The sequence below is a fragment of the Camelus bactrianus genome, chromosome 15, assembly GCF_048773025.1.
Source record: "Camelus bactrianus isolate YW-2024 breed Bactrian camel chromosome 15, ASM4877302v1, whole genome shotgun sequence".
NCBI lineage: Eukaryota > Metazoa > Chordata > Mammalia > Artiodactyla > Camelidae > Camelus > Camelus bactrianus.
Window position 1 is genome coordinate 56,943,217 of NC_133553.1, and position 22,065 is coordinate 56,965,281.

General features: G+C 43.7%; 1 protein-coding gene across 3 annotated transcripts in view; it reads right to left on the reverse strand.

Moving 5' to 3' along the window:
• Positions 1-17,946: 17,946 nt before the first annotated feature.
• The window catches only part of BCL11A (BCL11 transcription factor A), a 98,103-nt gene continuing 93,984 nt past the window's right edge, over positions 17,947-22,065 (reverse strand). For all 3 annotated transcript variants that reach the window (XM_010951886.3, XM_045514369.2, XM_010951887.3), the window contains exon 5: positions 17,947-18,458. In XM_010951886.3, coding sequence (XP_010950188.2) covers positions 18,367-18,458 — 92 coding nt within the window. In that variant the 3' untranslated portion in view covers positions 17,947-18,366. The remainder of the gene's footprint in view (positions 18,459-22,065) is intronic.

Below are 22,065 nucleotides of genomic sequence, written 5' to 3' on the forward strand. Positions count from 1 at the left end.
AATTGCTCACAGCAGTGACTCCTCAGCCATTTGCTGATTCTTCCTATGGCTATGCCAGGTGACTTCCTGCCTTGCCACCAAGTAGTGTTACCCGCAACGTTCTCCCTCCCAGGGAGAGTCACATCGAATCTTAAGAGTCAGAAGAACTTTGGAATTCAGCTACTCATTTTACAGATGAGAAAACTAAGGCCCAAGGAAGAAAAATGAACTGAAAAAGCAGGGACTAGAGCAAAGATGTCTTGGCCCCGAATCCAGTGTGGTGCCACCAGGCACCTGGCCTGAAGACGTCCTCAGCAGCCCCTCCCCCAGCACACATTCCAGTCAGATCACTGGTGAGGTCCAGGGAGGTCGCCTTCAGTGCTGTCAACTTAGCCTCCAAGCCGTCTGTCCAGAGAGGCTCCCCATGGCTGCCACCTTCCCACCCATCGCCCCTCAGACTCCAGTCCTGCCTCAGCCGACTTCCCCACATCTTGCCTTCTCAAGGTCAGACTCCCTGCTTCTGGAATAGTTAAAGTGAGATGGACACAACATGACAAATTAATCCCGCTGAGCAAAGGAGACTAACGACTCCTCCCGGATGATCTGCAAATATTAAAACAAAAGCCTTCTGAAGGAATGGCTTTGCCGTCCTGACCAGCACAGTAACAGTAAAAGAAGGCACTGGAACTCCGGGGGTGAGGGAGCGAGCTGACCTTTTAGGGGCAAGGAGTGGGAGAAGAAGTGGCCCAGAGGATGCAGGTGGTACGCAAATCCACCTGCTCTCTCAGCCGGAATCCATCACGGCAAAGCCCATTAACAATTCCTGGGAAATAAAAATAGTATCTGGCTAATAAAATAAAGTCTAACCTTTTTTCCCTCTGTGTCACTTGCTAGTGTCACTTGCTCATAGGTATCGCGAGTAGAGGCCCCACACCCGGCACTTCAGACCAGAGTTCCGGGCGCAAGCGGCTGCATCTGTCACCTCTGTTGGATGGCGCACACAATATCGCAACCCAAGATGGCGGCGGCGGACGGCGCGCAGAGACGCTGCGCCCGGAACCTCGCTCTGGGGCCGTGAGCAGCACAGCACGCCAGCCCCGCGAGAACTCCGCCCCTCCCGGCTGAGGAGCAGCCCCGCCCACGGCCTTCCCAAGACAGCATGTGCTCTAGAGCATCAGCTCACCTCTCCATTCTCTGATCAAAGAATAAAACTTTCCTTTGCTTTTGGTCCGAACTCGGTCTCATTCTGTTGACACCAGGCGGGAGGACACTTACGGGGACCCAACTCAGAAGGATCGGCAACAAATGGAATCACTGAGAACCCACACATCGGTATCATGAGCCCGATGCTCACACGTCTCCCTTTCAGGGAAGTGTCGTCCTCAGTTCCCATTACCTCACATGGCAAGGTTAGGACCAGCTCCAGCCTGAGCACATTAGCACTTTGAAGAGACACTCCCTGCCCTGCACTTACCCCATTGCATCCAACAGCCTCCTACCAAGCACCTAGCATGAGTCTAAACCCAGACTGGGCATGTCCAGAAAGGACAAGATTGAAAACCCCAAGAAAAGTCTGCAGGGTGGGTCCTCAGCCCTGCTTGTTGGCCTAACCAGTTTGTTCTGTGGCTCCAGCAAACCACTGGACTCCTCTGTGCGTCAGTTTAATCACTGGAGAAATGAGGCTGATGACAAAACCTGGGTAGCATGGGGACAAATGAGAAATTCCTCAACAAAGGTAAAAATATTTTTCAAAGGTAGGATCATCTCATTACTAGTAATAATACAATTACTTCCTTGCCCTCCTCCCAGACAAATACATTTATTTGGAATCCTTTCAGGAAACTCTCAGATTTATCAGGTAGTTTATATGAATTAGCCTCTCCTCCTGCTTAAATTATCTTGCAGTTAAGCCCAGCCTGTATTAATTGACTTTTTTATAAATAAGATAAAAAGGGAAGATTTGACCATGACTCAGGACTCAGAAAACTAAATCACTTGGCAAAAAAACTAATTCCAGTCATCTGCCTCCATTGCCAAGCAAATTCATGCTGAATAACCACCTGAGAGCAGGTCACAGCAAGACCCCAAGGTGTGGGGTCCTTTGCCCTGGTCTCAGAATGTAACTTCAAGTCCCTTAAGTTCCTTTGCTTTGTGTGTGCGTGTGTGCCTCTAAGAATGTGAAAAGGAATTGTTATATATATAATATATACACACATTGTATATAATGTATATATTTTTAAAGCATACATTGACTTTGCCTCATCTTTTTTCTTTTTTCCAAGTGCAAAACATAGTGATTCAATATTTTTATACATTACAAAATGATCACCACTCCTTTGCCTTTGAGGCCAGTTCTTAGGCTTCAAGTTCTTAAACCCCAGTGAAGACCAGAGGAAACTCTTGCCTGTACTCTGTTTTAGCTCAGTACTCACACCTCTTCTGCCCACAGACTTGAACCTTCAGGGTCTGACAGGTGGGGAGTTCAGCAGACAAGGGCTGTGATCATACCATCTGTGGCTTAAAAGCAAAAAAAAAAAAAAAATAGGGAATTCTAAACAATCAAGGAATAATCATACAAATTAACAGGCCAGGCACAATTTAGAATCTGATTTCCCTGGCCAGGCTGAGCGCATGTTTGAAAGCCAGATATTCCACTTTTCCTAATGAGCAGTATCAGCAATACAAAACTTTCAGAATGATAAACTAACAGTACAAACTAACAGTAAAGAGCCCAGCCCCAGTAGGGCACAGTTTACCTGTCTTTGGTTTGTCCCCATAACTTGAAGCAGCCCCACTTCTTGCTCTTCCTTAATTCTCAGAAATTATTCAGAGGTGAGAATATAATTAGACGGAGCAGCAAGCACAAAACTGGATGATTTTCCCCAGTCTCCCCTCCAGCAGAATTCTTCCACCAAAGCAAATGGCTCTGAGGGCGCAGTTCATCTGGAAACCACTCATATCAGCCACCAGCTTTAAAATGGACATAAATATCAGGTCCATTTCACAGCCGCTTATCCCACTCTCAGGATAAAACACATAAATAACCTGGAAGTGGACACGTCTCCCACCCCAGAGAGGTGATCCCAGCACGGGGTCCAGGCACATCGTCTTGTATAAGTAAAAGAAAGTCAGTCCTTTTCTGGCTGAAACTGGCTGGGACATTTCCCTGAGGTAGCCTCAGCTGCCCCCACCGGCTGCAGTTCCCTGAGCAGAGCACTTACTTCCGGGCCCTTCCCCTTCCCTCTGCCTTCTTCCATTTCCATGCCCTTGTCTCTCCCACACTGTGCTTTCTCTGCTTGCCTTGTCTCCTCAGGTATTGCCTCTTATTTTGTTGTTTGTCCTTTTTGTATTATATCTGGGTTTTGTTTGCTTGATTTTATTTTAACATTTTTTATTATGGTAAAATACATGTAACAGAATATTTAATATTTATCATTTTAACCATATGTAAGTGTACAATTCAGCGGCATTAAGTGCATTCATAATGCTGTGTACCCATCACCACCATCCATCTCCAGAATTTGTTCATCCTCTCCAGTCTAAACTCTGCGCTCATGAGGGGAGGGTACAGCTCGGTGGCAGAGCACATGCTCAGCATGCATGAGGTCCTGGGTTCAATCCCCAGTACCTCCATTAAAAACTAAATAAATAAACAAACCTCATTACCCACCCCCCAAATAGAAAAAAAAAACTCTGCACTCATAAAACAACTCCCCTCTCCCCTCCCTCTAGCCCCTGGTAACTTGTATTCTGCTTTCTGTCTCTATGATTTTGCCTGTTTTGGTACCTTATATAAGGGGAATCACACAACATTTGTCCCTCTGTGACTGCCTTATTTCACTAAGGATAATATTTTCAAGTTCCATCCACATAGTCGTATGTGTCAAAATTTCATTTCTTTCTATGGCCTGAATAGTATTCCATTGTGTGTACATACCACATTTTGTTTATCAACTCATCTGGTAGTGAACACTTGGGTTGTTTCCACTTTTTAGCTATTGTAATGCTATGAACATGGGTGTACAGAAATCTGTTGTGAGTCCCTGCTTTCAATTCTTTTGGATATATGCATAGGAGTAGAATTGCTGGACCAAAGGGTAGCAGCCTAGCACTGATACTTCTCAAGTTTGCCCCGGGAGAGGCCACTGAACCAACTTACTGTCTTGGAGGGAGGAAGAAGCAGGGAACTTGAACTTGCCAGAGAAACAGTGGTCTATAGATCACATTTTATGCCATCTTCACACAGTACTAAAACGTCTACCCTGGCTTGATTTCTAACTAGCTGTGTGATCTCAAGAGAGCCTCCAAAACTGCTCCGAGCCTCAGTTTCCCAGTCAGTGAAATGGAAGTAACAGCACCTGTCCAGCTTGTATCATACCACAGTGCTGCTGTGGGAATCAAATGAGAGAACGCTTGTAAACTGTTTTGCGGGCCAATAATTACACAAATATATACAGTAGCAGTAATAAGAAAATGACTGGGAATTTAAACAGAATTAAAGCCCTCCATGAACTACTCATGCCTCCTCCAAAAACCTGAGGCTGCTTCCCGAACAATTCAGCACTATCATTTAAGCATCTCTCTCGAGTGCACAGGAATCATTCCTTCTGATCTCACGTGGCAGAGTCAAGATCCTAGGGCTCTCCCTCCTAAAGGAAGCACCTGGAGAGATGGATTCTCAAAGACCAAACGGGAAACTGACGCTATAGCCTAGATCTGAACTATTGGAAAAACATGAGCATCTTAATCCATACACTTGAAAACATTAATTAGCAATCCCATTCCTGCCCTTGCCTCAATCTCCTGCCCATCTGAAAGCACTTAGGTCAATCTGATGGTAATCTGAACTTTTGAGTCTCATGAAAAAATATTCTCTTTGCTTTTAAAAAATAGAAGAGACCTGGATCCCCAGGGGCCGTCCTGGTGACAACAAAATGAGTAAAATCCACCCTGAGAGAGGAAATTATCCCACCAAAGGTTTTATTGGCCCTTTGAAAGGGCCACTTGCATCTGGGTACCTCTACAGAGAATTATGTGAGGGCACCGTGCTTGCTCCAGGGAAAGCCACAAAGTGTGGGACAGGGACAGGTGGAGAGGTAAGATATTTAAATGTAATGCTCTAATTAATAAAGCCCTAGGAGACAAGCTCCTGTGTATGAAATAACCCGGGTTTAAAAACAAACCAACAAAAAAAACAAAACCTTTATTGAATAATGCAAAGTCGAGCTGCGGCCTTTGTAGCTGCATGACTGAAATACTTCCCTACATGCTTCCACTCCTTTTGCTCAATATGAGGTAAACCGGGCCCTACTCATAGCTGAGAGTGGAGTCTTCAAAATTCATTTACTGCACCCAGCCCTCTTTTCTGTTTTAGTTGAGTTTAGTTGAGTCTGTTGGCCCAGCCAAACCAAAACAGGCCCGTCTCTTCACCTGTTCAGACTTGGAGATTGATTGGACAGTTATTGTTTCATTCATTCACATTTAAGTGTTCCCTCAACCCAGTCTTTGCAGTGTAAGTGTTTTCTCTTCTGATTGTGTTATGAGAAGATTTTCATCTTATTAAAGGAACTTCAGGTGTTGGCAGGTTAGTAGGAGCAGAGTTAGTCCAAGAAGCCCCTGCAAACGCTGAAGGCTTACCCCGCCAGCCTTGAGGTCAGCAAGTTTAATCATCCAAGGTGGCCTGGGCACCCCTGCCTTCCTCCCCTGTCCTCCCATCGCTGTCTCCCTAACTTAAGCTGTCAAGGAGGTTGCCAGCAGCCTATTTCTGGAGAGGGCTAGGCAGAGGCAGACCACCCTTGTGTCCATAGCTTCTTCTAGGGCTTCAAACAACACTCTTCAGAGCAAATGTATCCCCTCAACAGACCCTCCATACCCCCACAGGCTGGATGCCTTTTCCCTCCCCAGCCAACATCAAGGTAACCTCGACAGTATCTAAGGTAGTATTTAATGTAGTATGTAATGCTCTGACAACCTCCAATGTGTCCCTATGCGTCCTATGACATTTTTCCCTCTAATCACAAAGATTTGACTCTTCCCCCACCCCCCAAAAATAAATAAATGTTTGGAGGACGCTTTCTTTATTATACAAACCCTAAATGGTAGATGCAAAATGAGTGGCTCATGCAACAGATCAGAGCATGGGGTTGGCCATACTTCTCAAAAGGTAATGCCAATCATGACTCAGTAACTCTAGGGAGGGGCTGCAGGTTGTGTGTTTCTAACAGTCTCCCAAGTGATGCCCACACTCTGTGACAGCATTTTGATCCACTGATAGCACTTTGAATCTGGAGGGGAGAGAGATCTTCCTGAAGAGCCCCCAGGTAAGGAAGGTGGTGAGAGCAGGGGAGGGCTGAGGGCCAGTTTTCTCATCTGTTGAGCCCCACAGGAGTGGCCACCTGGAGAGATGTGGGGTACGACCTCTCAATATCAGCCTGAGAAGGAAGCATAATTCACCTACTTGGTGGGTAGGAGGAGTGGCAGGAAGTCCAAGTACAGGCTGTTTGTGCCACCCAAGGAAAGAGGAACTGACCTTTTTCTCATGGGGAAGTGCATCTTCTCTGCTCCAAACCACAGGCTCACATCATACTAGTTCAAGTGAAGTTCCTGCGATGACCACTGGGCGTGGACTTGGCTCTTCTGGCCCCCACCCACAGCAGCACCCCCACCCAACACCAACCAGCTTAGTTGGCCCTTTCAGCTGCCCTGCTGCAGAACCCAGGCTCCCCACCTAGGAGCACAGCCCCACTTGCCTTCCCATGCCAGTGTTGTGCCTATAAACCCAAGCCAGGAAAGAAAGCTGTGTACACTGACCCTTAAATTAGATCCTTGCAATTATCTCTCCATCCTTGCTAGCCCTGTGCTTCATCACTTTTTTTTTATAGCTAAAGTTACTCACCCTCCTTTTAAGTACATTGTGCAAAAGGCATAGGCCAACTTCTGATATATTCCCACAAGCAAAATTAAATACCAGTAACATGTGTTTTAGTGAATTGGGTCCCTCAATTTGCATCTTATAATAAGGATGTTATCATACTGGTTTATGGCTCAGCTCTTTAGTTTTTATCTCTCTGGGGCTAGATTCCCCCTCATGAGTTCAATATAAGTCTATGAACTAATGCAATTTTTAAGATGCTTTTCTTCTGTGTTAACATTAACACCCTTATGAGTAAAAAGGGTTTTGCTCCCCAAAGTGTACAGAATGTTTGCACTCACTGGAGGATGGGGCAGGGTATTAGCTTTAGTGGTATTCATGCTGCTCTTATGTGGAAGGAGTTGAGTCAGTAATCCGGTCTGCCACTGCAAAAAAGCCTTTTTCACCTCTTTGCACTGAGACATAATCTCTGGTGTGTTCATTCCCTTACATTTAGATTAATTATAAAACATTGTCACCAGAATATTAAAGTAATGTTTAATACACAGAAGGGAATAAGGTATTCTGGAAAATGCATAATTTCTCTATGATGATTTTGCCAGTTGCATGCAATATGATCTTTTGATTGCCAGCTATAGAAATATTGTGACTAAGCTTTCACTAGCTTTTTATTTTTGCAACCATCCTGTCATAGCACTTTGAAAACTGTAAGCTTGGCCCATCAAAAAAAAAAAAAAAAAAAAAACAAGGGTGCCCATGCTAGAGAGTTCTCTCAGCTTGCTTCCTAAAGTGGGTGGTGAAAGGGAAGGGTGTGCAGTATACAGGGGCAGCTTCCACTTTACCAGTGCTAACATGGCTAGGGGGAGTGAGGGAGTGACCCCCACCCTCGGTACAAGCCCAACACACACACACACACACACACACACACACACACACACACACTCTGTGTCCCTTGAAGGTGTCGACATTCCTAAATGGAAATCTTAAGTCCTCTCGCTTGCTTCAGATTTTCCAAGCTCTACTGCCACCACACACCCAGGAGGGATGGTCTGAGTCAACACAGAGCAGCAGCAAGTGGAATGTTCCTCGCTGGCAGGGGCTGAAATGGGACCGACTCTCCTCGGGGGAACCACTCCTGGGGATTGGTTACCTCAGCCATTTCCCTCTAGGTCACTGGGCTCAGTCCTTGGCTGTGTTGGTTAACAACCAAGTGTGGTTACCAGCGGAGGTCTCCTGTCCTTCGAGTTCTCACTTCTGGTCTCTGAAGATGAAACTTTTCCACTTCGATAATGATTTTTTTAAACAATCATGATAGCAGGAGTGACACTCCTGCCCACACTCCTTCCCGTGAGCACTCGCCACACAAGGTAGTTCCCTCTTCCTCTGTCACACCATCGAGAATGCTGGTAGCATTCTTGGAGCTTTTTAAAACAGGAATGAATTTTTAAAGATGTGTTCTATGTACCCATACCATCTCACAGCAACATGCCCAACACCTGTCATCTTGTTTCCGTTCTCTTTAAGTCTTCCTAAGCCTTTCTGACCCCCCACCCTCTGCTCTTCAAAAATATACTGGATGTATGTATGAAAAACTAAGCCCTCTCACCCCAAAAGTCTCAGAGTCTGGAGGCTTAATTACCTCTCCATTTGCAACAAGGAGGTCCCTTGGGTCAGAATTAAATGTGATTTCCAGTAGGAGAGGGGATAGGTTTACTCCGCTTCTGCCCATCCCACATCTGTTCTGTAGACACAATGACTCCTTAGGCCAGGAAAGGATAAACTAAGCTTCTCTAGCCCAGGTTTGTCATCTTGACCTTTAACTCCTGGAGAAGAAGGGTGGGAGCCCAGAGTGAATACAATTTCTGAAGAGAAGACTCTAGAAACCAGGGGATGATGACTATCAAAAATCAAAGCCCTAGATATATAAGTTTCTTCTGTATAACACAGGGAACTATATTCAATATTTTGTATTGTAATTCATTGTAACCTATAATGAAAAAGAATATGAAAACAAATATATGTATGTATATGTATGACTGAAACATTATGCTGTACACCAGAAATTGATGCATGATAACTGACTATACTTCAATTAAAAAAAAAAAAGATCAAAGCCCAACAATGTCCTTAAGATCTTCATAGTCATTACAGACAAGGCGTGTTTTCCCGTCTGGACGTGTGTGTACAGGTGGCACACACAGGGCATGAACATGCGTATGTTACAAACAGGTGTATACATAAGGAGTTAGAGGTGAAACTGCGCATATATACACACTTTCTGTACGGACAACGTAATTCTGACTGGCAGGGAAAATGGAAAGGGTGATTAAATGCAAACTATTACATTAACTACTATTGTATGGACACTTGGGTTTCCTAACCAAGTATACATGATTTTCCGTGATTATCCTTTTGCTGCACTGTGATTGAGCCCTGTGCTGACGTGGAAGAGGGGGTACCTAGCTGGAGAAGGGAGCTTTGTTCTCTGCTCCACAGATTGCCTCTCACAGAGGCCTTGCTTTCCTCCCTGTTTCCCATCCAGGTCTGGAGGGAACACTTCACTTTTTCAGTGATACTTTATTCTGTTTCAGTCGGAGGGGAGATACAGGCCATACTGGAAATATCAAAATGTTTTCACACCTCAGGGGCATGTTTCCATGTATGTTGAACCCCTTGGGAAGCTCCCAGCCATTCACTTTTCCTTAGCATGTATTTATGACCTCGACAATCCTCCTGAGGAGTGGGGCCAGTGCTGCAGCTTGTGGCTGTGGACAGGGCCTGGGGGGGGGGGGGGGCTCCGGGAGAAACTCGATGGTGAAAGGGAGAATTTGCAACCCAGTGTCAAAAATTATTCTTTGTATGCCTTAAATGTCCTGATTTATGACACTGGAGAATAGTGGACCAGTCCTGCTTCCAGGAGGAACAGAATGATAGGCAGGGGACATGAGGCATGGAAGGAGAGCAGATGATATGACTGCAATACAAAAAAAACAAAGGTCTCTGTTTTTGAAATGTAAACTCCAAGAGAGGAAAGCCCCAGCCGGCTCAGCCTTACTTTATGCAGAGAACATTCTCTGATTCCGTGTAAATATGCTTGCTTACTTTCAGCTCATGAGACTTCATTATGAAATTCATCTAATGTTGTGGCCAAATGACAACAAAATCATATTATTACAGGACATAGCATGTATCAACAAGCATGCTGCAAAGGAAAAAGCAACACAATATAACTTTTACAAGTAGTCAAGAGAATAAAACAATTTATAAATCTTCCCCCCAGAAAAGGAAAGTCCTTGAAGCCACTGAACTAAGAAAACTCTTGTAGCTTTCTGTTCTTTTTCCAGTTCAGTTCCAGTTTATCACTGTGCTTGAGACTTGGTGGTTAAGTGTTAAATGCTTCATGAGACATGATGTTTTCCCTTTGTATTGTAAACACCGTCCATCTCTAGGGACTAACCGACCTGCTTGGGCCTCAAGGTCTTTATCTGCAGGCTCTTCATTGGGTGGGCTTCTGGCAACAGTCAACACATAAGGAAGAACTATTGTGGGCTTCCACAGGCAGTCTGGAATGGCTCTAGACTAGGGCAAATGGGGAATTTACATATACCATTGAAAAATGGGGCTGTTGTCTGCGTGAATATGATGAGGATGACTACATAGTTTGACCCAAAAACTATACTCAGAGCAGAGCCGTTCCTCTAGGAAATTGCCAACACTTTCAAGGATCACTTCCTACTGGTCTCTTGGTCTTTTTTGAGTTCCTCTCCAATCCGTTCTATACCATGCCACACTCTTCCTAAAACTTTTCTGTGCACATGATTTTGAAAAACTATTTATTGACTATAATACAATCTCCTTAAGCCTATCATGAAAGGCCCTCCATTATGTGGTTTCAAATTAGTTTCCAACCTTACCTTACACGATTTTCTTGGACAGCCCCTCTCTTCCTGCCTTACTGGTCTAGTCATTGCCCTCCGAGCACCCCAGGACTGCCTTGAACTGGTTTGCCCTCATCCTGTCTCTTTATCAGCTAAATTCTAGCCTGCCTTTGATGACCAACTAAAAGCCCAACATCTCTGCTGGTCCCAAAGAAACTATCTTCTTTCGCATTCCTACAGCTTGTGTCTCTCACCTCTGAAATAATCATACTGCATCTTTTACTTGCTCATTATCTGCTTATATGTTTATAGTCTTACTAGACGATAGACATTAGGACCAACTATAATCCTTTTGAAGACAGGAGTGGGGTCTTATGCTTCTTTATAGTTGCCCACAGTGCCTAGAACACCACCTCACACACTGTAGGTGGAGAAAACAAACTTAGCTTATGCCGATGTTCTGAGATAGGTCATAGGCCTGCACATAGAAGAAGTAAAGATTTCCTTGTCATGTTCCATTCAGATTAAATTACAGCCAGGTAATCAGTTACAAATTAGCTCAGAGGGTTGAAATACATGGACTTATCCCCTGAATAGGTCACTTATCTTTGATCACAGGATAAGAACTATGTTTTTATTAATACCCTCCTTCTAAATTATTTGCTGTTATTTTTTTTCTTTCACAAGAAAGACTGGGCCAGATGAAGAAACATCAATGTGTACTCATCCCCACCATTTGTAACAACTTTTAGGTGTGCATCCTACTGATAAAGTATAAAGAATAGCATTCCTGTTCATTGGGGAGCTCTGAAGCCCCTTGCCTGGGACTGCTGTCTGCTTTGGCAAAGTGAATTATATATTAGCATTTTAAAAGGCCCACTGTTCTCACCACATCAGCTTAACTAAGACTAGTTATTTAGTAGGATTCTAATTAATTTAATTCTCCACTGGTGGCCATTTCTGACAGGCAATGACTGTGTCTTTTACCTCTTTGCATCCCTTCCCCAGCACTTAACTCTGTAGGTTGCATATAGCAGGAACCTAATAAATATTTGTTGATTGAACAAATGAATGAGGCTTACTGCAATTGGAGAAGACACACGAGTGAATTCCTCAGCTATGCCTCACAGAATCAACCTAGTCCTCCCAGCTCCAAGGACAGACAAAAATGCAAGCCCCGTGGGACATAGTGACACTGGCCTTGTTCAGTATTTAACAGGACCAGAACACAGTAGGCAAAGCCACTTTGAGTATACTTCCTAGTCACTTTCATTAGCACTGTTGTCACTTTTTTTTATATGATATTCCCAACTTTGACATTACATATGGTGACAAAACTGTAGAATGAGATAGATCCTGGAGGTCAGTACACAGAGGTTAAGAGCCATATCATAGTGGCAGTACCAATTGTATAATGTTGGACAGGTCACTTAAGTGTCTGTAAGCTTCAGTAAAATGGGAATAATAATAGTGCCTACCCCACAAGATGGTTGTGAAGAAGAAATAAGGACATGCATAGAAAACTCTTATGGTTGTGCTTATCACCTTGTAAATTCTCAATAAACACTAGCCAATATTATTATTTCTACTTTAACCTACATTTTGCTGTTTACCAAGCTCTGGGCAATCTGCCAGCTGAAAATGAGAAGGGTTAGGTGTTCAATGAGAGGTCACATTTCGGACATGGCCTGGTCCTCAATCTCCAGGCAGCAGAAGATGTGTGGTGCTTTGCAACCCTTGGTGAGGTGCTCAAGGGCCTGTGGGACAGAGCTGTCCTCCAGGGCTACCCTTCAGCAGGGAGAGGGATAGTGAGGCACCTCCAACCTTAAGGCGTACTGAAGTGATAAAATCCACCCCAAGCACTGCAAATGTAATCATTTCCAAAATCTGAACATTTAAAAAACACGATGATAGCTTTAGATTCCAAACAAAAATCCCTGCAGCTTTTTTGTGTGTGACATAATCTTATAAAGAAAATGGGCCCACTAATTGAAAGCAAAGGAAAACCCGCTCTTAAGATGGACCACAACTCCACTTCTGCAGTCATCAAGACTGGATGTCAGTAACCCCCGCCCTTAATAGAGTCCAGAGCGTTCAGATGACTCATGCTGTTGTGACAATTGTACACTGCTGGGTAATAGGAGGTAGGAAGCGGGGTGTGTTCTTCCTTTTTCAGAGGGAGAAATGGGCCTTGAATGGCGTCAAGTAGAGAGAGAAGACGCCAGGTGGATGAGCAAGGCAAAGATAAAGCCAGGATTACAACCCTGGTTTGCCGGCTCAGAGACCAGCACCATTCACCAGCCTGCACCAAAAACGCCAGGAGTCCATCCCCAGCCCATCAGCCTGTCAGAGGGAAAAGAAAATGTACACTCAAAGAAGCTGAAAAATAAAAAGAACTCCATGAATAATGCCAAGTGGCTACAGGCAAATCCATACAAAGGGGACCCCTTTAAAAGAAAATCACTCGAGTTCCTGCATTCTGAGCTTTGGCTGAGTTTCTGAAGAGGAGTATTTACATTTTGGTTTTTCCCCTTCGTGTGGGGAAGCAGGCAACAGGTTACACCAGGCACTCTGAGATAGGGGCCTGAGCGCAACTCTCCACACATCCCAGACCCAAAGGAAGGTAGTCTCCACATCTCGTCCCTCTTGAAGACCTTGCTTTCGGTGTGTCTGAGAAGACAGGACACATCAGCAGGGAGAGAGAAGCAGAAGGGACAGTGGAAGTTGCCTGTTTGCATTACAGTTTCAGGAAATTCAGGGAACTATCACCAGGGAGGAAAAAAAATCAGGCAAATTACTTCCTCTCAGACTATCCTCAACAGGGATGTTTGATTTGCTGTTGCTCTGTGAGGCTTCCTGCTGGCCTGCTCCTATTTCAGGGATGACTTTGCCCGTGCAGGCTCGAAACAGCTGCTGCACGCAGCAACTGCAGCCCCATCAGGCCCCGAGACATTCAAAGTCAACCCATGTCCATTCAAAGACGTAAATGTGAGTCAAAGGATGGTTGGCAAGAAAAGGAACGGCAGCAGAAGAGCCGAGAGCGGCAGACCTCATGAAGGGTAAGGCAGAATTTGTACATCTCCCAACAGAGCCAGGAACCCCTGATCAAAGTGGAAAATGACTAAGATTTCATCTTGCACAGAAAAAGACTGTGCAGCCTACATAGCACATTAAGTGGAATAGTCCTCACAACCCGGACTTGCATACTGTTTTGACCAACATTCCCTTTAGTTCATTGCTATTTCACCATCTTTGAACTCAAAATTAAATAGCCCCAGTAACAGGATTCCGGGCATGCTATTGGCTACTTGGATTCTCTCTCTGACAGGATGTGATGAGGCCTCAAAATGCAAATTAAGTGGGCGTTTCTCTTAAATCCTGCCCGGAGAATGGAACAGATTGTGAGATCTATTTAAGACATTTGAGATGAATTTGGTTTGGTGAGTAGCTCTTTTTTATGCCCTTTTAACTTTAAAAGCTGTCTCCCAGCAATTCTTGCTCCCTAAGTTCATTTCTACCATTGGACGGGTGGATTAAAGGAGGAACCGTTCCAGACAGCGACCTAAATGTGGCCTGTCATCAGGATCCTGCTTGGAAATCCTTGAAATGTGGGACATGCTTACATGTTCCCCACTAGGACTGGCACCAAAACAAGCTTTTGATTTCATTCTTAAATCCTTCTGTAATGCACACTTTTTCTGCCATTCCTGTTTCTGAATTTAGTAGGTCACAAGGGAGAGATTTGCAGCTTGAATTCCTTTGCACAGGAGCTGGAGGCTTGGGTTCCAATTCTGGCTCAGCCACTAACTGCGTGGTTTCGAGCTTGGCTCGCACTTTTTTTTCAAGCTGTGTGATCTTAGGTCCTGCACGTAATCTTTGGGCCTCTGTTGCCCCGATCTTTAAAATAAATAATTGCTGTGGTTCCTTTCAAGCTGTCGTCTGTTCTTGTCCTGCCTAGATTCTAGAATCACTAGGAAAATTGATTCTATTACATCTATAAAAGTGCTCTATAAACCTTAAGTATTTCCTGGGAGCACTTTTTAAGATGTAAAACAAGGGGAAAGATAATGTGATTTAACAATAGGTATCTTAATTTACACTAAGATAGAAAGGGAAAGAACGTTTCCAGATTTTGCAGGAATTGAGATGTTCTTTGGCTTACTGTAACCCTGGGGGACTGCAAACTGAAAAGTGCTGTCTCTGCTAGGGAATCAAAGAAAAGGAACGTAACATTATTGTTTGTCCATTGGTTGAGAATTCAGGATGGATCCTTGAAGAAGGAAGGTGTGCTTGCAGCATTCCTTGTTTTTGAACTTCTAATTGAATTTCATACTGACTTCACAACCAATATGTTAATTCCTCAAATCTCTTCCCTCGCCTGATACCCAAAAAGGAGCCAAAGCTATGTGGCATGTAAGAAGAGAGACAACAACCTACAAAAAGCTTCAGTTCTGATCCTCTCGACAGCTACTTTCTGGGGACGCTGATCTCTAAAGTAAGAATTCTTCATAGCAATAAACATTAACACTGGGGGAAAATGCGCTAATATAAATAATCATCTTTAACATTAACCTCACTATCTAGCCCTCAAAAAAAAAAAAAAGGAAATCATGTCAGCATACACAAAACTTGAAAGATGTTCCTTACCACTCTAATAAAACACTCTTGAAAACTCCAAGCAGAAATGCACAGGAAGCATTCTGCCAAGGTTTGGGGCACTCAATTTGACCACGGTAGGATCCATGTTTGCTCTCCTTGCCTAAGATTTTTCTTTCCCACTGGTTTTGATACATTTATTTCTTCAGCACCACCAATATTCAATAGGCCAGGTGCTGAGTGCTGTAGGAGCATCTGAATCTCAGCCATCATGGACCCAGACATCTAACAGATCTTTTTGTTCAGTGTGACAATCTGGACAGACCACAAAATAAATGTTCATAGACCAGGCTTGGGAGGGTAGGAACAATGTCCCATATTTGGTCCCTACCCTCTGAGTACCCAGGACTGTCCTCTAATCCAAGCTCGGTGCATGCTGGGCAACCAATTAATCTCTCTGCAACTTGAAGTTTCACTCTCTGGAGAGGGCGCACTGAGGACCCCAGTCAGATTTGTCAGTCCCTTCTGCTGCTTCCACCATTCATGGACAACCACGACCTTGACATATCACACAGGGAGATGTCGACCCAATTCATCAATCTTGCATGGGTTTTCAAAAGTTCTAGCCCTAGCATAACACCATCATTTCATAATGAATTTCATAAATGAATTTTTATTTTCTCTCAACTAAAAATTGTATGGGGAAGATATGTTTGGGGGGTTTTTTGTTGTTTTTTACTTGTTTGTTTGTTTCAATGAAGGATCTTTTTTCTCCAAAAGGAAGAGGAAAAAGACACCCTTTACTCACTTCCTCTCTCTTTCCCAACCGCCCCAAAAATCCCATTTTAGAGATATCCATTTATTTACAAACTGACTCCAAGAAGAAATAAAACATGGAGGTGGATACACAGACAAGAAACAAAAGTGTAGTGAACACCAAGGCTGAAGTCGTTCCAAAACGCAGGACTGTTTGTTCTGTTTCAGTTGGGCCTCCCTTTTGAAGCACAGTCACTCTTTCTAGGTATTAGCAAGGAACTTAGCACGTTCAGGGAGGATGCTGTCACAGAATCACTAATGGTTTTAGGTTTCAGTAGCACAGAGGCAGAGCACGGGGCTGGGAGGGTTCCTCCAAGAAATAATCCTTGTCTGGAGGTCCCATCTCACCTAGGTGAGAGGAGGTCCCCAGAACTCATCCAGGTCACCTAGTCAACCAGGGTTATTTGTCACAGAAAAGCCATAGGGGAAAGGAGATGACAAGAAGGGATGCTTACTCCAAGCTCCCTCCTGCAGTGTACACAGCTGTTGGTAGGAAGAGACACTGTGTGCCCTTACTAACAGGGGGCATCCTTGATCTGTGTCTGGGAGCCATACATGTGTGTGTTCACGAACAACTGTGGCTTGTGTGCTGCCATAGGGAGAGACACTCCCTTTGACCAGTAAGGTACACGAACGCCTTGCTTCTTTGCTCTCCTCACTGATATGGCCTTGGGCAAGCCTTTAACCTTGGTGAGCCTCAGTCTCCTCATCCACAAAGTGGAAGTCTTGAGATCTGTCCCAGTGAGGATCAGATGAAATAATGCACATGAAAGCTACTGTATAAACTGTAAGGCAGCACACGACTGTGAGAAGTCATTAATTATGATGAACAAGCAGGAAAGAATCCAGATGCCAATTATTTTGCTTTCTCACTAGGCTAGGTAAATCTAGCCAGAGGGTGAGTGGGTAAGATTTTCCCCACTTACGTTCACAGCCAGTATGTAAATCTATAATACACAGGTGTCTGAGTTTTATTATTTATAAACCTATTTTAATATGCTATATTGTTTCCAGTTCTCTTCTGGATCTCCAGGCAATAGAAAACACCAAACTGAGAAAAGTTCCTTGCAAATTAACTGGGCCAGAAGGAATTTTTATCACTAGTTTGTAGACCTAACTTATTTGTGTCACTAATTTCTAAGGAATGGGGCACTGTTACGATTATGATAGTGTGTTCTGATATGAACTTCTTTCCTCCTATACTTTTTCCCCTTATAAAATCTGTCACAAATTTCCTGATATGAGTAATAAAGAAGTTTTATGTTTGTTTAGTTGTCTACATTCAGATATATTTGCTAAAGTTTTGGGAACCTAAAATTAGAATATTTAATAAGCAACTACTGACATTTATCACCTTCTCTGGGATTTACCACTAACCCAGTGACGTTATCTTTCTTGGGCTAAATTAAAAGACAAATTCAAATCCTGTATGGTAGCCACCAAAAGCATATATTTGAAAAACAGAATTCAGCATGCCATATTATGCATTATTTAATGGTATGCAAATTATAAGTCAGACAGTTAGGGAAACCACACTTCAGCATTAATAAACAGCAACACTACTACTACATTAATTATGATATTGCTATGATTTATTCCCAAGTTTTGCATTTTGATTCTCCTTGAAAATTTATGCCATCTGATAAGCAGTAACCTATTTCCCCTCTTACACCTCCTACTCATTCCTTAAATCTGTTCCTCCTTTCCACCCGATGGGTGTCTGCAGGTAACAGGTACAAAAATACAGTCCTAAGCAGTGGCATCGTCTCATCAGCATTAATAATTAAAGAACAAGCAAACACCACCTAAAGCTCCAACATTTATTGTGTCAATGTTAAGCACACTTTTTAAAAGACAACATAGAATGTATAGAAACAAGGGGTTTGGGGGACTCATGCTCATTTCCACAATACGGGGAATTAGGTTTGGCTGGTCTCAGCAGGGCCAGGACGGCACTCGGGGCAGTAATGGTCCACGGGCCCTCTATATGGGACTGATTCACGGTTCCAGTGTGGGTCTGTTTTTTTGTTTTTGCTTTTTATTAAAAAATATAAATAAAATGGCACTGCAGGCCCGGGCAGGAAGGACTCTGCAGGACTCTGTCTTCGCACAACGGCTTCTTGGAGGCTACTGTCAGAAAACATCACAAACTAGCAGGATGACAGACCACGCAGATGTCGGCTGGGCGGCACGCGTCCACCCCGCCCCTGGGGGCTTCAAATTTTCTCAGAACTTAAGGGCTCTCGAGCTTCCATCCGAAAACTGCCACACATCTTGAGCTCTCTGGGTACTACGCCGAATGGGGGTGTGTGAAGAACCTAGAAAGAGGTTGGAGACAGAGGAGGAGGAGAAAAAAAAAAGTACAGGTGTGACTTGGCCCAGTGATTTTTCTGTTCTCTAACTAGCTTCTTAAAATTGTAATTTAAAGCAAGCACAGGTTGAGCCACCGGCATCTTAAACACGATTTCAAACTCAATCTCCCGCCTCCCCCAAATCGCTGACTTCTGAGTGCCTTTCCCATGCCTCCCTCCCTGCCTTCCCCCAAAGGACCCAGACCCCCTCCCCGACCCATCATAGGATAGGCCTAATAAGCTGGGGACACACCTGGAAGGAAACACTTTCCCTTATGACTGAGAAAACTGAGTAGGAAACAGTCCTTTGGTTGAGGAGAACAGGGGAGGGAGGAGGGAAGGGGGACATTTCCTTAAAATAATAACAAAATTATAAAGAAACAAAAAAATCAAAATTGATGTAAAAGCAGCACAACGAAAACATGAAATGTCATCAAGTTCAACGTCAAAGCAGCCAACGATTTACAAGAGGCGAACAAATCTCTGAAGAGGAAACCAGAACTCAAAATAGTTGCTCCCAAATGGCACCAAAAACTGCCTGTAGTTTCTTTCAAACATGCAGTTTTCTTTTCTTTTTTTCTCTTTTGTAAGGGGGCAAGGCAGTGGTGAAGGGAAGAAGGGAGTGGTTATTTTCCTCCGGGGCTCCTCCCTTGCTGTGCACATTGACTTGAAGCAGCAGAACTGGGAGTCCGGACGTGCAGAGGAAGAGGGCTACCACTGTGGCATTCCAGGCCTCGTTGCCATGGCGACCCGAAGCAGGGGCCTGGGGCCTCCTCGCCCCTGACTTGGCGCTGCAGGAGGCCCAGGGTCTGGAGCTCAGCTGCTCTCTCGACTCCCCCCCTGAGCAGGGGAGACCTGGGCTGAGGGCCCTGCTGTGTCCAGGTGGGCTCTGGGGAATCCTGTTCCGGCCCAGCCCTAAGTCACTGTCGTTGAGGCCCCTTTAGCTGAAACCTCCATCAAGCCCCTTTGTTAGACCTGCTACCAATGTTTAAAGCCCTAATAAAGTATAGTTAGCATGGGCGTGTACCACGTCCATCGTTATTTAAAAGCACAGCCCTCTATGGGTTGAGGGGGGTGGGTCCTGCTTTAGAGGACAGACTTCGGGGAAATGGCTTAATTTCCCTTTTCTGCCAGCTCGTAAAGACGTGATAACTGCTCCCTTTATCACTTTACAGAAAGGAAAAACAGTATTTGGATCAACCATTGAGTTGTGTTCGGCCAAGTTTAGGTTCTTGAGAACAATGACCCACATGAACAATACAGGTCTCCTTTCCCATTTGTAAGGAGGCATTAATCGCACCCCATGATCATGGATGACACTGGGAAACAGAGAGAGAGAGAGAAATAGACCCATCCCCCTAAAGGCTGATTCACTGGCCATGTGTTTTACTAAATGAAACAGCGGGCTACTGGGATAACAAGACAACAGCAAGCAAAAGTGCAGACCCAACCACCCACGTCTACAATTTGTAGTTAAAGCAACCCTGGAATAAATGCACATAATCCCAATTCCATCTATGTGTTCTGATGTCCATGTCTCTGAAAATGGGTTTATTTATTCCTAATTGGGAAAGTTGCAGGGCCTTAGGAGACACTTAGGAAAATTTGCTAAGTGTCTAATGCCTTTTAAAAGTTAACAGTCTTTTTAAAACAACATTTTTCCAAGCAGGTTTAAAGAGCACTGCCAATCTCATCCTCATACCAGCAAAATTCCCACACTTTCTTTTTTTTTTTAGTGGGTAGTTGTCTGAAAAAAAGAGCATAGGAATATGTACATTCTTGAACACCAGGCCCAGGGACAATGGAGTAACAGAATCATAATGAAAAACACACGATTACAACAGTCCTAAGAAATCATGTTTGTGTATGTAAGGAACAGGCGAGGGTTTTAAAGAAAATGAAAACGCTGTATTTCCTCCCTCACTCTCTGAGAGTAAAGTGTTTGAAGCAGGACAGGATGGGGCCTGAGGCTTCTCAACTCCTTTTCAGGACAGGGCCTGAGGCTTCTCAACTCCTTTTCAGGAAGGCCTGAAATATCCCAGTACCTTTTAACAAACTTTTAGTGTCTGTGAGTAAACCATCTCATTTCCTTATTTCTCCAAATGAAATGATATCTAACCCCCACTGCCACTTCCTTTCAAGTTCTCACTTCAAGCATTATAAATATATACAGTATGTACTTATTGCATATACAAGAATGGTATTTAAATAAACAGTTCCATCACAGAATGCCCTGGGAAAAACTCAACTACTTCACACTTCCTGCCATTGCTGGTACAAAGGAAGAACCAAGCATTCACCTCACTTCTTAGCAACCATTAAAATGTGTTAGTCTCAGTCCTTTTGTACGTCCTTAACAGAGAGAGGATAGTAAATGGTCTCAGGATGAAGGTGGTACGTGTACTGGAGAGGTTCTGGGTTAACATCTGTAAGAAATGGTATGACTGTATTCCTGTTTATTAAATTGTTCTTGAAGATAAAAGGGAACATTTTAGGCATCGGGAGTTCAAGTATGTAGAGACCATTGCATTCAGGGGTGTCCCATAAACTTGAGAATTTTGAAATGTGTTCGTGCCCTTAGTATTTCTTTATTTTAAAACTTCATCATGAATTCATCCTACTGTTCAAAATTTTTTTTTGTTATTTTACATTAAGATTTTTAATTTTAGGATTCAGATACAAGATGTCATTTATAAGTTATATTCATGTTGCCTAAGTTTTCAAGCTTCTGTTGTGCACGCAGCCTCAGGAATAATATTTTATAAGAGGGCTTCAATAAGTCAGGAGACTGAGAACCCTGAAGTACCTGTCTCCCAATAAATTTATTTAACTTTGGGACCATGTAAATCAAACCTAATCTGTGATTTATCACCAAATGTTTGCACCCCTCCCCATTCTCCATTTGATTTAAGGAATCTGAGCATACAAGCATACAGTATCCACTATTAATTCTGTCGGGATGCAAAACCTAATTACACTAAGAGCATCATATACTGAGAAATTAAAATGAATACTGTACATAAAACCTGCACAGTTGTACTCATTCTTCCTAAGAAAAGAGGAATAGAAACACACAGCGGTTTTATGGACATTTAATATGGTTGAGCAGAAGTCACTATGTCCGAAACGGCATGGCCACTGAAGAATATTTCTGTCTTAAACAGCATCCTGGACTCATCTGTGAAGTAACCTCATCTAAAACCTATATCCCCTCTCACTCCACTGCCAATTATCAGTTTCTGCAAGTGCCCCCTCATTCTATCCCAGCTCCTGTACAATGCTCTCCCAAATCCTCTCTTACTGAATTCCTGTCTGCCTCCACTCTGCCTCCCACCCAAATGGGCTTTAAAAAAATACACCTACTTTCTCTGTATTTTAGAACGATAAAACTATTCTTGCCTCAGATAAAAGACATTCCGTGAAAAGGCCACCTCACAAGGCACCAGGGCATAAGAACTGAGCAACAGAAATGCTACCACAAGACAACAGAATGGCTTTTGTTTTGGTTTTTACAAAAATAAGAACAATGTCGTATCCACTCACCTACACTGGAAACAGGGAGACAGTATCACAG